A 16,301-nucleotide genomic window follows, 5' to 3' on the forward strand; every position below is an offset into this window, starting at 1 on the left:
ATCCTCTTGAGGCCATAGGAAGAAAAAGAAATACAACTAATCAAGATGTTAGAAGTGTGGATTAACTTTGATTCTGGCATCAAGAATGGTGACAGAGTATGTGCTCTTTTCCTAATTTGGAGCATGACCATCCTGACAATTCTGACAAACTATAATATAGCTCATAACTGGGAAGTTCTTATATACTCACTCATTCTTCATACAACCACCATATCCCCCAAAGTGCTGCATATATTAAAGGGATTCCCTATCCAAATCCCAATACTCAGGCAATTGTCTGTATGTCAAAATGGAATAAAACCCAATTCACTTATATGTTCCTAAAAGTAGCCTGTCACTTCCATGTACACAGCGTGAGCAAACATACTTTGTAGGTTTCAAATTACTTTAAAACCTAATCTTAATCTGGAAGATAAGAACAAAAAAAAGCAGAGATTTTCTTTCTGTGAATGAGGAAGTGATAGCTCCAAACCTTTCTACTGGGGTGTTGTTTTGTTTTGTGTTTCCCTTTTCCCCTAAGGTTTCCTTGTGCATTTGTTTTTTTTTTTTTTTTTTGAAAACTACTGCAAGAAATAGTGACTAGATTTTCAACAGTACAGAGTAATGCCATGGCTGATTGTTAAGTCCAAGGGCATAAGATAAGTTTGACTTTAATGGTAAAAAAATAACTTATTTTTAGGATGACAAATTAATTTTTAAAACTTTATTATTGCTTAAGAACACTCATGTCAATCTAGGTATGACTGACAACTCCCTCAATTCCCGAGTCTTACTTAACCCCTCCTTTCAGTTTCTCTGCCCACATGGTCATTAATTCAAGAGGATTTGATAGCCACTGTCCTTCAGCCCTGGCCTCGCATTCCCCTTGAGTCATTCTCTACTGGATTCTCCTTACGTCATTTGCTCCATTTTGAATCAGAGAATTGGCCACATCTAGGATACCTGTCAGTAAAAGGAGCTAACCGTTTATCCATTAAGTGAATATTGTTTTGGGTTCTGCATCTGGAATTCTATGACTGTCAGGCTACGTCCAGGAGAAACCTGTTGTTAGTGGCACCTCATCCCTTTAACACTACACATCAGTACAAGAGCTAAAATGATGATTTCTCATACCCAGGAATTCCCTTTCCTTAGTTCACTAAGCTCTTATCAAGCACTCATTTTGTTTGGATACATGCCAGGTGCTGGGGAAATATGTGGAAGAACTCTATGGGGAGTTTGGGATGATTCTCAGAGCAATCAGCCAGGTCACCACTTCCACTATCAACAGCTTCTCTCTGCAATCCAGTGAAATACAATAGGATCCCTTCATCAAACTAAGTCTTAGATGAATTGAAGATTTAAACATAAAATATCAACCTATATAAACACAGAAAAATTTAATCCCTACTAATACAACAAAAAGAGTTTAAAAGAAGATTGTTTTAGTAGAGAAAGCCTTTTAAAATATATTCCCAAACCTAAACACTTGACTCCTTAAAAATAAAAGCAGCAGCCTCCCTCCCCCACCACCAAAAATGAACCTCTCATTAACAAAACCAAAAGAAGTCTTGGAAAAAGTATATGTGTTTTATATTTCAAACAAATAGCTATTTTTTTAACACATAAAGAGCTTCTAGAAATAAATAAAACCAACAAAATCCCAACAGAAAAGTGGATTAAAGATATGAACAGCCATTTTACAGAAAGAAAACACAAAATATTCAGTGTCACTAACAATGAAAGAAATGCAAACCAAAACAGTAAATTTTCACTTAGATTGGCAAGGATCAGAAAGTTTGATAATATGCTGTGTTAATGAATACAGGGAAAAAAACCACATAACTGCAGTTGGAGTAAAATTGGTACAGCCTCTTGTGAAGAGCAAAAATCAATATCTATCAAAATAAAAATGCAAATATCCTTTGACTCAGCAGTTCTAGTTCTAAGAGTTGTAATACCTGGGCATAATCAAAATGACAACAGTGTAAGTATTTTGTGGTAACACTGTTTAGACTAACAAAATATTAGAAGCATCTTTACCTTTCTGTAGAGGACAGGCAAAGAAAGTATGCTATCATAAAATGAAATACTACATAGTTTTTAAAATCAATGAGGCAGTTCTATATGTCCATCTAAAGAATATTGTGAGGTGAAAAAAGCAGGTGTACAATTGTGCAGTTATTTAATAAAAAAAGCAAGCTTATCTGCATATATGCTAGTGGTGGTTTTCAGGAAGCATATTAAGAAACCAGTGGTAGAGCTGATTGATTTTCTCGAAAGAATTATCTGCTGGAGACATGAAGGAAGGCTTACTTTCAACTTTATTTTTCTTGTTTAACCTGTTTGAATTTTATACTATAAGTATGCATTGATATTTTAAAATAAATAATTTAAAAATACTTATAAAGTCTAATTTAATGCCAAGTGTCTTAAACAGTATGATGACTGAACATTTCCGAAAAGCCAGAATTAATATTATCAAGGTGATTCAGGTCCTACTCTGTAATTTTAACTTCTTAAAATAGTGTTGTGAATTTGAACTTTTGTGCTTTTAACCTTCGTTCTTCATATTATTCATTCATCAAAAGAAGTAAAAAAGATACTCTTGTCTATTATTTTCATTGCTTTACACTTAATAAGGAAAGACCCTTGAAAGGAAGAGCAGGAAAAGAGAAGCAGACAAAACTCTGGGCCGTTAGGAACGCGGAAGAAATATATATATTTCAGAAGGTTTAAAAGGAAGAAGTCAGGGGAAAGGTGCTTCCCTAATAAACTATTTGAAGGAGATTTCCAAATTGCTGTGTTCGCAGAGGTCCTCTGGTCCCTCAACAACACTTTTCACTCTGCACCCTCCCGCCCCGCTCACTCTCAGGAGAAACGGAGAAAGGAGGGAGGCGGCCTGGAAGGGGTGGACTACGCCAGCGGGAGGCGGCGGCGGACTAAGGCACCTCGCAGGATTTCCCAGGGAGAAGACCGAGGCCCGACCGCCGAGCGCGGAGCAGCAGAGCGGCGGTTCGCGAGCGCCCGGACCGGAAGCCGTGCAGCGCCCGGGCCGGCGGGCTCCCGCGGCGCGGCGGCCCCGGGGGGCGTGGCCTTGTCCGCCCGCCGCGCGCACGTCCGGGGGCGGGGCTCGCAGGGCCGGCGCGGACGCGAGGCGATGCTAGGGAGGAAGCGCGTGCCCGGGCCGCGGAGGAGCGTGTGCGCACTGTTCGTCATGCCGCTGAAGTTTGAGCGGTTTTCTAAGGGAAGGAAGGGTAATTCGGTGCATAAATACCATGCAACGATTCGAAAATCGGCCGTCAGCCGTCCAGGCAGTCGTTCACGGCCTGCAGCTAAAGGCCCCGACCCGCACGTCCAGCTGCTGGTTAAGTTAGGCTTCTGCACACCTACTGCACCGTGGGAGACCACGGAGTGGTGCACACTGCGCAAATCCCAGCCCAGACGCTTTTAAACTGTGTGATCAGCTTGGAACCTCGCTTAAACGTCAAGCTTTGTGTTCTTTTCCACTTTGTAGTCACATTTTTCATAATGGCCTGCATACAGATGTCAGTTGATTGAATGAATTCATAAGAGTGAAATCTGTCACTGGTTTTCAATCTGTATACTTTTCAAGGTTTTTTTTTTTAATGAAGAAAAGTAATATAAAACCATGACATGGTGGTTTGAGAATAAACATATATTAAGTCATTTTCTTTTCCTCTTCTCATTCATAGAGTTTTACATTCACATTTACTTTCCATGCACATTCACTGAATTCTTTAACTCATGAGATTAAAAAAAAACTTTATGATAAAGCCTGGAAACAAATCATGGATTAGTTTGATGAAGATTGCAGGAAGAATTTGAGAGCTTTGGTGGCAACTAACTTTTGGTGGCACCTACCTTGAGGAAAAGTGGATAGGGCTCTCAGAAGATTTAATAAGGAGAAAGACTACATAGGATACTTTAAGGATAAATAGAATCATTACAATTTTGTTTACTAATGATGAAAGTTATTTTGAAAATACTCTTAGAATCCAAGCACTAAAGTCTTGTAACATAAAATATAAATAAAAACCAAGAACTATGGTTTGTTTTTACTTTCATCACAATCACATGAGCCAAACAATTAAAAATGTAGACAAAAATATTTCCCATTTCATTATTCAGTTTATTTGAAAACAACACATCATTTACACCCAGAAGGAACTCTGCTTTAACTCACACTTTTTTTAATCTGTAAGCTTTGAGTGTAAATGTAGTTAAATCTACAAGGACTGGCTTAATATCAATTTAAATCACAATACGACAACATACAAGGTTCAAATGTAGAAGAAGTTATAAGCAAGTCTTTGGTCAGTCAGTGAGAAGTTCATGAAGAGTCACTGAACTTTAACAAAGAGTTGGAGCTTGCACATTCAATTTTCCCTTTTAGTAAGTTTTTGTGTTAACTTCATGGCCACTAAAAACCAGAACACGTTCAATCTTAACTGACTCAAACCCAATTAAATCTTTCTGTCGTTATTGCCTAGACACACATATTTAACAGTCTTTAGAAGAAAGAACAATCTCATTTTCTTAATAGTTAGATGGAGTAAAACATGTAACAATCCTCAAATACCTAATTGGACATACTTGAACATAGTTTTTAAATGTCTTGATGAATTTTGCTAGCATTATTTTGTTTATATGACAGTGTGAATGCAGGGGGAAAAAAGACTTCTTAAATTGTCAAACGGAAAACCAAATCAAGGTGCATTTATGACACGTTGGTTCAGTGGAACTTTATTTCAATCCACAAAAATACTATCTATTAAAAGGCACTAAAACTAGAGGCTATTTCAAGTTAAGTTTTTATTACTAGTGTTATAATTTCTTCCAATGTTATGTGTCTTGTGAAAAAAAAATGGTTCAAGCTCAGACAGAATTACTTTTCAAAACTGGACACTAATCTATCCACAAGTGTAAATTTTACTTATTTTTTTTTTCTTGCACAAAATGTAAATTTTCTCTTTCCTTCTATCTAGGGAAACCAACATCTTGGAAGAAATAACTGCTAACTGTGCAGGATCTTCGGGGTACTTCGGAGTGCATACCTTATCACCACAGAGTTAAATATTCAGACAACAGCTGTGTTCTTTCTCTAAAGACCCACGAGGAGCAGACCATACTATCTTCCGGAGATGAGCAAGTCCGTGCCCCGAAATACTCGAGAGGGGCAGCCTGATGAGGGAGTCTGACAGTCCGGGTTCCCCCGCAGCGGTGGGAACCTACATGCTTTCAACTCCTTTGGCAGGTGGATGAAAAGCGGGCTTTCCCAGTCCAGAAATGCTCAGAATATCCGCAACTGGAGATGCCCAGGAATTTAAAATAGGGGCCTAATGCGCTGACCACCTGGCGCCACCCGCCCGCGCGCTTGCCGGCCGCGATACTAGGGTGGCTCAGCCTGCTGTCAGCCAGGTTCCCACGGACCCGCCCACCTCTTGACAGCCAGCCAATAGCGTGCCGGGGCCGCAGGAAGCGCGGTGACGTGAGCGCTGACGCCCGCGTGATGACGGAGGAGGCGTCGCCGTCTCCAAGGAGCGGTCCGGGGCACCGGTTTCAAAGTCGCAGGGCGGGCCGAGTGGACTTCCGCTGCTGGCCCGGGGCTTCGTGGAGGTCCCAGCGTTGCCCCTAGCTTCGCGAAGGTCGCCGCCGCCGCCGAACAGCCCGCCCGCCCCTTCGGCGAACGCGCAGGCGGCCCGCCGGACCCCGAGAGACCCGCGGGACACCTCCGCACCCGGGTCCCCCTCGCTCCCGGTGGGATTCGGCCGAACGTGCAGCGAGTCCACTTGGTGAGCCCGCAGCGGCTCTGAAATCTGAAGTGTCCGCCCGGGCGCGGGGCTCGCTGCGCCTCGGGGCCGGACGCGCGGCCGGCGGCCGGCGGCGGGCGCTGCGTGAGTGGGATGCCAATGCCCAGCTCGGGCGCCTGACAGCCTCGCGAGCGCGGCCGGAGTTGTGTTTTCCCGCATCGCGAGCTCGGAGCCAGGGGAAGGTGCTGGAAGCTCCCAGCTGGCACTGTATCGAAATGGCCACAGAAGTCGACCCTCCGGGAGACCAAAGTAAGCGCCACATTCCTTTATGGGGAATTCATAAATGATGCCGCATGTCGTCATCGAGAACCAGGGTGTTTCGAATGCCTGCTGGGTCCCAGCGTGGACATTTGTAAGAAGTTAAAAGTTAAGTTAGCTGCATGAAAAGCGTGGCGATGTGTGCTCGAGGATGGGCAGAGCGTTCCGTCAGTGCTTGAAGGTGTACTTCAGCCTCCTCGGACGCTGAACGTGTTTGTTATGCGCCTCTGGTGCGCTGAAGAAATGAGAGGGCTGCTGGCCAGGAAGGGTTTCCAAGTCTACTGAGAACCCAGAGGCACAGCACTCGCCATTTGTTTAGAGGATGTTCATTGAACTACTGTTTCTATTATGTGCCAGGCACTGTACAAGCAGAGATGAAGAGAACAGTGTCAAATTCTTGGAGGGAAATACATGAATCCCACAGATACATCAAAGTGGCAGCAACTGCTGGCTCTCTAATTATCAGTTTCCTCATAGGATAATTGGAATTATTAAATAGGCATCAAAATACGTAAAGGGTTTAGAGTAGTGTCAGATACATTGTGCTAAAAAAAAATTATTATTAAACTATTGTCAAGGAAATGCTATTTGGGCCGAAACTCGTAGTATCAGCATAATTTTTTGTGTGTGTGAGAACTACATAGATATTCCAAATAGTACAGTGTTTGCAGTATTGAAGGATTAAGAATACAGTTTGTTTAAAGATTTGTAACAAGGTTGGCATGAATGGAATATGGAGGTTTATATAGGGAAATAGTAAGTGGTATTGAAGCGCAGGAATGGAACTGGATGGTCAAAGGCCTTGTCTTCCATGTGCTGAGGAATTTGGATCATTGCATAGGTTATATATAATAACACTGCGAGGAGTTCAGTTGAAATTGACATGATCGAATTGTGATTTGGAAAGGCCAGTCTGGCTGTTTTGAAGGACTTGCTTGATAGAAGAATGCCATCAAGTAACTGTTGTCATTATTCAGGTAAGAACTGAATTAAGGCAGATGCAGATAGATTGAAGATCAAGGAATTTGGAAGGAGGAAGGGGGCAACTCAAGTTTTTGTCTTGAGCAATGGAGATGGTAGAAAAAAGGCTGTAAGTTCCATTTTGAAATCATAAGCCAGTGGTTAAGAATTTAGCCTCTGAGTTTAGTCTGTGTGGGTCCTTAGTATTCCTCACTCTGCCTCTTTTCAAGTCTTTGGCCTTGGGCAAGTTTCTTAGCTTCTTTGAGCCTGAGTTTTCTCATTTCTAAAATTAGTATATAAATACAACAACCCTTATGGAGTTCTGAGACTTAGATGATGCAAATAAAGCCCTTAGCATGATTTCTGGTTTATATTACATACAACACACACACAGTGTCTAACATAATTGACAACACTGTACTACTGTAACATTATCATTAGAAATAACCCTGCTCTGTAGTATGACTAACGGGCCACCATCTGAGTGATGTGGGACAGGAATTGCATAGTAAGGAGATTGGCTAGGGTGGGGAGAATACCTGAGTTTTAGAAAGAATGAGTTATAGAAGAATGAGCCAGTCATAATTCTTAGATAAAACTGAGATCTAAATACTAGACCAATAACCAAATAAGGCAGTCAAAGCATAGTAATTTACTTCTTGAAAAATGATAGCTAGTTCAGAAGACAGGTGGAGCGGAGGAAGGAAATCTCAAATAGAAGAAGAAAAGATTCACAGTCTTGAAAAAACTATTTATGCATGAAAGTGGAGCATAGAATGGTAGGGTTTGCATGAAGACATGAGAATGAGGGTCTATGACCCTTCTTCTTTTTCCTTTAAATATACCTTACATGCCAGTTAAAGGTGATAGGTTACCCCACTAAGAGCACCAACCTATACACAAGCTCAGACAGAGTAGATGGGTTCTGTCTTCCCACCTGCCTCTCACCTTCTCTACATTGACTTCCATAGATCTTGATTTCTTCTTTTCATTTTTTCCATTTGAATTTGATAGTCTCATTCAAAACGTTTTTTTTTTTTTTTGGTTTGGTTTGGTATTTTTGATGTGGTAGCTCTACATTACATTACCTTTAAGAATTACTTTTTCATCTTTACATGTGATAAGCACAGACTACTCTATATCCAGTCATTCTTCTAGTAGAGTAAACTTCTAGCATATTGGCAGTGTACCATTTTCCACCTCCATCTGGAAAGGGGGGTCTGATAGTCCTTAAGGGACCTGTTCAAAGAGGGACTTTTTAAAAATCAGTTTGAGGAACAATGTTTTCATTCCTGTAGGTATGGTCAGTGATGTACTCATTTTTTTCTTTTCATTCTCTTAACTGTGCCTTTATTAGAGCAGAAGTTTTTAATTTGTTTCTTTTATGAGTTGTGCTTTTGGTGTCATATCTAAGAAATCATTGCCTAGTCCAGGGCTGCAAGATTTTAAGAAGTTTTGTAGTTTTAGGTTTTATGTTTAGATCCACTGTTAAATAGTAAAATTTTGTCCAAGGTAAAAGGTAAGAGTCCAGGTTCACTTTTTTTTGTGTGTATGTGATTGCTCAATCAAAAAGACAATTATTTCTCTACCAGATTACTTTTGTACCTTTGCTAAAAATCAGTTGTCTAATGTGTGTTGATTTATTTCTGAACTCTGTTCCACTGATCTATTTGTATACCTGGACACTAGTACCCGACTATCTTGATTATTGCAGCTTTATGATAACTCTTGAAATCAAAGTTTAAGTTTGTTCTTTTTCATCTACCTTGTTCTTGGATAGGCAGAATTAATATCATCAAAAAAAAAATGACCATACTACCAAAAGCACTATAGAGATTCAATGCAATCCCATTCAAAGTCCCAATGACATTCCTCACAGAAATGGAAAAAGCAATCATGAAATTCATCTGTAAAAATAAGAGACCCAAAATAGCCAAAGCAGTTCTTAGCAAGAAGAGTGAAGTAGGCGGCATCACTATTCCAGACTTTAAACTATACTACCAAGCAATAGTAACAAAAACATCATGGTATTGGCACCAAAATAGACCTGTGTAGACCAGTGGTACAGATTAGAGGACACAGAGACAAACCCACATAATTACAGTTCTCTCATATTAGACAAAGATGCCAAAAACATATATTAGAGAAAAGATAGCCTCTTTAACAAATTGTGCTGGGAAAACTGGAAATCCATCTGCAGCAAAATGAAATTAAACCTCTGTCTCTTACCATGCACAAAACTCAACTCAAAGTGGATCAAGGACCTAGAATTAAACCAGAGAACTTGCACCTAATGGAAAAAAAAGTAGGCCCAAATCTCCATCATGTCAGATTAGGTCCCAACTTCCTTAATAAGACTCCTTTGGTGTAAGAATTAAAACCAAGAATCAATAAATGGGATGCATTCAAACTAAAAAGCTTCTTCAATCAGTGAGGTGAATAGAGAGCCTACAGAATGGGAGCAAATCTTTACCATAGCACATCAGGTAGAGCACTAATCTCTAGGACATATAAAGCACTCAAAAATCTTGACACCAAAAAAACCAAATAACCCAATCATTAAATGGGCCAAGGAACTGAACAGACACTTCTCAGAAGAGAATATACAATCAATCAACAAATATATGCAAAAATGTTCAACATCTTTAGCAGTTAGAGAAATTCAAATCAAAACTACTCTAAGATTTCATCTCACTCCAATCAGAATGGCAACTATTAAGAATACAAACAATGATAAGTGTTGGCAAGGATATGGGGGAAAGGCACACTCACACATTGCTGGTGGGACTGCAAATTGGTGCAGCCAATATGGAAAGCAGTGTGGAGATCCTTGGAAAACTGGGAATGGAACCACCGTTTGACCCAGCTATACCCAAAGGACTACAGCCACATCAATGTTTATAGCAGCACAATTCACAATAGCTAAATTGTGGAACCAACCCAGATGCTTTTCAGTAGATGAATGGATAGGGAAACTTTGGTATATATATACAGTGGAATATTACTCAGCATTAAAAGAGAGTAAAATCATGGCAGGTAAATGGGTGGAGTTAGAGAATATAATGCTAAGTGAAGTAAGCCAATCCCCAAAAAGCAAAGGCTCCATGTTTTCTTTGATATGAGGATGCTGACTCATAATGGCGAGGGAGGGGGTGGGGAGGAAGGAACTTCAGATAGGACAAAGGGGAGGGAAGAAAGGGAGGGAGCATGGGAGTAGGAAAGATGGTGGAATGAGTTAGACATGATGACCCTAAGTACACGTATGAAGACACGAATGGTGTCTTTGTGTACAGAATACTTTGTGTACAACCAGTTACTTGAAAAATTGTGCTCTATATGTGTAATATGAAATGAATTGCATTCTGCCATCATATATAACAAATTAGAATAAATAAATAATTTAATTTTTAAAAAAGTTTGTTCTTTTTCAGTAAAGGTGCTGGAATTTTGAGAGGCATTGTATTGAATTCATTGTTCAATTTATGTAAATTCATGACTTAATGATATTGAGTCCTCTGACCAGTGAAAATGCATACTTCTCTGCAATATTTTATAGTTTTTAATATATAGGTTTTGTCATCTTTTGTCAAATTTATCCCTATGTACTGAAGTTTTTGATGCTGTTATCAATGGTATTCTTTTACTTTCAGTTTGACTTTTGTCTCTTTTAAATTTGTTTTAATTAGTTACACATGACAATACAATGATCTTGACATATCATACATATGAATCAGATGGGGTATAATTTCTTATTTTTCTGAGTGTACAGGTTGCAGAATCACATTGGTCATGCAGTCACGTATATCCATACAGCAATAATAAAGTCTATTTTATTCTGCTGTCCTTCCTTTCCCTCCACCCCTCCTCTCCTCTCCCCTTCCCTCCCATCACTTCTCTCTACCCAATCTAATGTGACACACTTCTTTCTTTTTTTTTTTTTTTTTACTTTTTTCATTACTAATATATAGAAAATTTTTTTTTTGCGTGCCACCTTGTTAAACTCATTAATTACAGTAAATTTTAGGTAGGTTTTTTAACTTAGACAATCTTATTATCTGAATGAAATGCAATTTTGCCTCTTCTTTCTAATCTGCATGCCTTCATTTCCTTTTGTTGCTTTAGTGCTCTCACTAGAATTTCCTAGAGAATTGAGCAGAAGTGATAAGATGGGAATTGACATCCTATCTTGTTCCTGTTCTTGGGGAGAAAACATCTTTTATATATGAGTAAGACTTTTTAAGATTTTTTTATAGGTGTAGATGGACATAAAACCATCTATTTATTTATTTATTTTTAATGTGATGCTGAGGATCGAACCCAGTGCTCATACAAGCTAGACAAGTGCTCTACTACTGGGCTACAATCCTGTCCCCCCTATTTTTTTTTTTTATAGGTATCTTTATCAGGATGTTGAGAATGTTCATTTCCATTTCTAGTTTGCCAAGAGATTTTATTGGAATGGATACTAGGTATTTTTTCAAATGCTTTTTCTGAATCCACTGATATGATCATGTTTTTTTCAATTTTTACTTTAACAGGGAAAATTATGCTGATTATGCTGATTAATTTTCAGATGTTAAATCCACCAGCCTTTCTGAGATAAACTCTACTGTGTAATATAAACCTTTTTCTACATTGTTGAATTTGATTTTATCAAAGTTTGCTTAAAATTTTAATATCTATGTTCATGAAACCAACCATCCCCTTTCTTTTTTACTTGCTTTCTTATAATGTCTGTCTGATTTTTGATATCTTAGAATTACGTAGGAAACATTTTGTCCTCTTGAATTTTTTGTGAGTGTTTGTGTAGGATTGGTATATTTTGTCCTTTAATTGTTTGGCAGAATTCACCAGTGAAGCCAAGTGGACCTGGAGTTTTCTTTTTGGAAGGATCTTAAACTACAAATTCAACTTCTTAAATAGAAAGCTATTCATTACTTTGTTGTGTACTTAAAGAGTAATCTCTTTAGATCTTAAATTCCCAGAGTTCTTTCTCTGTGAAACCTTCTCTCTTACATAGATTGAGCATTGCTATTTCAAAGATGTGAAGTTTGCAATGCTTGGAAATCCAAAACTTTTGAGCATTGTCATGAAAAACTTATAGATTTTGGAGCTTTTCCGATTTTTGATTAGGATGCTTAACTATTAAATATTCTATGCAAATATTCCAAAATCCAAGGAACTCCCAAATCTGAAACACTTCTGGTACCAAGCACTTTGGATAACTTGTATTGTTTCCTGCCAGTTCTACTTCAGTTGGTCTCCACCAAATCTCTGTTCCATCTTTTTGTTGCAGCCTGATGGTGTTTGCCTCATGTTCTCTCCCTGTACCATGAGCTGAAAAGTCTCTCCAGTCATTCAATGGAGGCAGTCCTAGAGCTTATCTCATTTGTGCCATATCTCTAGTCACCATTATCTGATGTCTGATGGCCTACACACTTGACTTATTTGGGTTTTGTTTGTATCTTTATGGGCATAAGCAAAAGTACTCTTACGTTGCCCCACTTTTGATGTTTTAAACTCAAGTATCTTACTCCAGCTACAACTGTTCTTTGACCTCATCAAAACTTCTATTCTATGAACTCTTATTGTCTTCCATTCTCCTAATGCTTTCCCCAATTCATTTTTATTACTTTCTTGCATAGGCTATAACTGCTGTGCATTATCCATCTACTCTTTTGTAAGTTATTAGTATGATTATTCCCCTTCTATATAGCATATGCCCAGTAACACCTTATCTAGGGATCAGCTGCTTACTTTGCCTTTACTGTTATGCTCAGAGCCTGTTGTCCTATACCCACAGATCTCAACTGGATAACCACCTCAAACTCAAGGTTAACTAATAACCAGTATGTGGCTGACCTGGGAATTGAACCCAGGCAGTCTGGTTTTGTTGTCCATGTTTTTAACTATTCTCTAAAAAACAGACTTGCAAGAAAGGAAAATTATAAACTCATGTTACTTATGTGTATTGGAACTAAAATCCAAAATAAAGTTTTAACAAATCCAGCAGTGAATTTGTGTGTGTGTGTGTGTGTGTTTATGTATATATATATACATTCATTTAATTATTGGGCTGATTCAAGCAATGAAAAGATAGCTTGCCATTATAAAATTATATAGTTTACAAAAGAATATTTAGATTCACGAAGAAACATCAAATTATATCTTAGAGAACTCAGTATGGTAAATATGTCAGTTCTCCCACAAATTAATGGATAGATTCAATGCAATCCATTTTGACAATCTAGTTCTGAAAGCTTTGTGAACAATTAATCAAGAGTTTAAAGAGAAGCCAGGTGGGAAATTTTGTTTTACTAGGTATTAAAACTTAACATCCAATTATTCACTCAATATAATCTTTGCAAATTGATAGATTATGGGTCAGTGAAATAAAAATTCAGAAATAGATTCACACGTTCATAAATACTTATTATAAGATAAAGCAATATACAAACCAGTGGGAAGAGTTCAAATTATTTAGTGAATGATACTAGGATAATTGGCCATCCAAACAGGAAAGAAAAATAAAAGTATCTTTCCTACAGTATGTAAAAAAATCATCTCCAGATTGATTGAAGGAATAAATTTTCTTTAAACTTTCAGAAAAAAGCATAAGAGGGTATCTTTATGTCTTCAGGATGGGGAAGATTTCCTCAATAAAGTTTTTTTTTAAGTGAAAGGACAAAATATATGAATAGACTACATTAGAAATAAAAACTTGGTTATCACAAAAGACATCATCAATAAATGACTACACCAGTTACAGAAGCAACTGGTTAATATGTATGTATTTGGTTATCTGTAACATAACACAACAGAAAATATGCTTATAAAGTCTAGTGAAGTATTACAAAGCACAATACTTATGAAACCACAACTAAGGTCAAGAAATAGAACATTGCTAGAACTTCAGAACAACCACTCCTTCTCTTCAAATATCGTCAAAGGTAACCAGGGTCTTTAATTTTACACTATAATTTAGTTTTACCTGGGTTGAAGTTTAAAATATAAGATCATAAACTGTGTGTTCTTTTATGTGTGACTTTTTTCTCCAACCTGAGATTTCAGATTTATTCATATCATTGTACATAGACATAATTTGTTCATGTTCATTAGTCTTGGCTATTTTCTTTGCATTTCCATCTATATTTTAGAATTAGATTTTCAATTTCTATAATTTTTTTGAGTATGATCGGAATTGCACTAAATCTATAGATCAGTGTTGAGAGAATTGACAGTTTTACGGTAAACCATGAATATCTCTTAAGTCATTTATCTAGGTCTGTAATTTCTCTCTCCTGGGTGTTTCAGGGTTTGTTTTTTTTGGTTTTTTTGTTTGTTTGTTTTTTGTTTTTGTGTGTGTGTGCACGTGTGTGTAAGAGTTTTATACTTCTTTGGTTATATTTATTACTAGGCATTGATGTTATTTGATGATACTGCAAATGACATCTTTTATTGTTTTCTAGTATTATATAACCTGTAATTTTTTGTATAATTATTTTTTTTATTTCTTGTCTAACAACCTTATTAAACTCGATTATTGATTTTTAAGATTTTTTCCCTTTGTATTCTTTTGCATTAACTGCATACACACTTTTAATTATAAAAAATAACAGGGTTTTCTTTATTTATGGCCTTTATACTTTTTGTTTCTTTTAGTTATTGCCTTATTGCATTAACTTACACTTCCACTAGAGTGTTGAGTAAATATCATGAGAATTTATCCTTGTGTCAGCCTGATTTCCAAGAGAAAGTTTTCAACATTTTTTACCTTACTATGATATTTATTCTGAGCTTTTGTAAGTTTTCATTACCATATTATGAAATACTGTCATAAAATTATCTTGAATTTCATCAATTCTTCTTTGACATTCTTGCCTTTTTTTTTTTTTTTAAATACTGGGATTGAACCCAGGGGTGCTTAACCACTGCACATCCCCAGCCCTTTTTATTTTGAAACAAGGTCTTTCTAAGTTGCTTAGGTCCTCATAAGTTTTTGAAGCTGGCTTTGAACTTGTGATCCTCCTGCATCAGCTTCCTGAGACTCTGGGATTGTAGGTTTTTCACTACCATGCCTGGCCGAGATTAGTAGTTTTGATCTTCTTTTTGTAAGTTTATTTTGTATTTGTCCTCTGGGTTTATCTTTATTATTTCCCTCATTTAACTTTCTTTAGGTTTAATGTGCTGTTCTTTTTTTTTTTTTTTCCCAGCTTTTTTGGAATGGATTTGTAGCTTCATGCTTTTTTTCCCCCCTATTACAGATTGAGCATTTCTAATCTGAAAATCCAAAATCCAAAGCTTTTTTTTCCCCATTTACAGTGGTTAGGTTGTATAAGTATACAAAAGGGACTCATTTTAAGTTCTTAAATAGTATGTTGAAATTAATTGTTCATCTTATGTTGAGGAGCAGTGGAAGTGGACTCTAGCCATTTTTCACAGGTTATATCAAATAACTACTACTATTTGTCTAGTTTTAAAAAGCTGAACATTACCCAATGAGCTTAAATTGGTTTTTCCCTTTGTTTCAGATCAAAGACTAAATGAAGATTTTGGGACACATCAAATGGAAAAATTTTCTAAACATTCATCTATACAGGTATGTAAATTAATTAAGGTCTAATGAGCCAGATTCATATTTAGTTGTAAATATATCTATATAAATCAATATACATATAGTATAAGTTCTACTTAAAATTATTCTCATGTGAAGTTGTCTACAACACTTTGAAATTTTGCTTACAACTTCGATTCTTGTAAGAGGAAAGTTTGTTTTTGCTTGATGAAAATACACTTTTTGTCCACAAGAATTGCTTATTCTCCCTCAATGTTGGAGGAATGCGTGGTGTTAAAATGTCTTGTGAGTTCCAAAAATAAAATTCATTCAGGTTTTCAAACATCCTAAATTTGTTTCTAAAAATGTATCTAGTTGTGTGCTATAACTCTCAATTCTCATAAATTGTGACAGAAGTATAAATTAACTCAAATAGTAATATATAGAATTTTTAAAATATTTATTTCCTTGAATATCATGTTTTAATAAAAATTTTGGGTGTAAAGAAGTTTTTTAACCATTAAGATTTCTTATTGAACTCCATGTATAGAGTATTAAAAGAACAGTGGTGGCTCCTAGATTAGCAATGTTCTCTTCTGAAACAATGAATGTTTTGTTTTGCCTAAGTGTATCTTATAATTGGAACAGAAATGTTTTTAATGTATAAAAAATGAAGAAATTGTTTTTGAGGTATTAGAAAGGGCCAGTTTATTGTT

The 16,301-nt window shown here is 37.1% G+C and overlaps 2 protein-coding genes across 7 annotated transcripts in view; one reads left to right on the plus strand and one right to left on the minus strand.

Annotated features, from left to right (window-relative positions):
• C9H4orf33 (chromosome 9 C4orf33 homolog) overlaps positions 1–5,402 on the minus strand; it is a 42,885-nt gene extending 37,483 nt beyond the window's left edge. Inside the window, exon 1 of one of the 4 annotated variants that reach the window (XM_013362963.4) lies at positions 5,058–5,402. Coding sequence is in view for 1 of the 4 variants with exons in the window: in XM_078020714.1 (XP_077876840.1) it covers positions 3,257–3,259 (3 nt within the window). In the remaining 3 variants the exon portion in view is untranslated. Of the gene's footprint in view, positions 1–2,848; positions 3,077–3,256; positions 3,282–5,057 lie in introns of those variants that run through there. The other 3 variants (XM_078020714.1, XM_005335496.5, XM_078020715.1) reach the window with 3 other exon arrangements.
• Positions 5,356–16,301, plus strand: part of Sclt1 (sodium channel and clathrin linker 1) — a 172,694-nt gene continuing 161,748 nt past the window's right edge. Inside the window, exons 1-2 of one of the 3 annotated variants that reach the window (XM_078020706.1) lie at positions 5,356–6,062; positions 15,563–15,630. In XM_078020706.1, coding sequence (XP_077876832.1) covers positions 6,029–6,062; positions 15,563–15,630 — 102 coding nt within the window. In that variant the 5' untranslated portion in view covers positions 5,356–6,028. The remainder of the gene's footprint in view (positions 6,063–15,562; positions 15,631–16,301) is intronic. The other 2 variants (XR_013425526.1, XM_078020705.1) reach the window with 2 other exon arrangements.

The sequence above is a fragment of the Ictidomys tridecemlineatus genome, chromosome 9, assembly GCF_052094955.1.
Source record: "Ictidomys tridecemlineatus isolate mIctTri1 chromosome 9, mIctTri1.hap1, whole genome shotgun sequence".
In the NCBI taxonomy this organism is placed as follows: Eukaryota; Metazoa; Chordata; class Mammalia; order Rodentia; family Sciuridae; genus Ictidomys; species Ictidomys tridecemlineatus.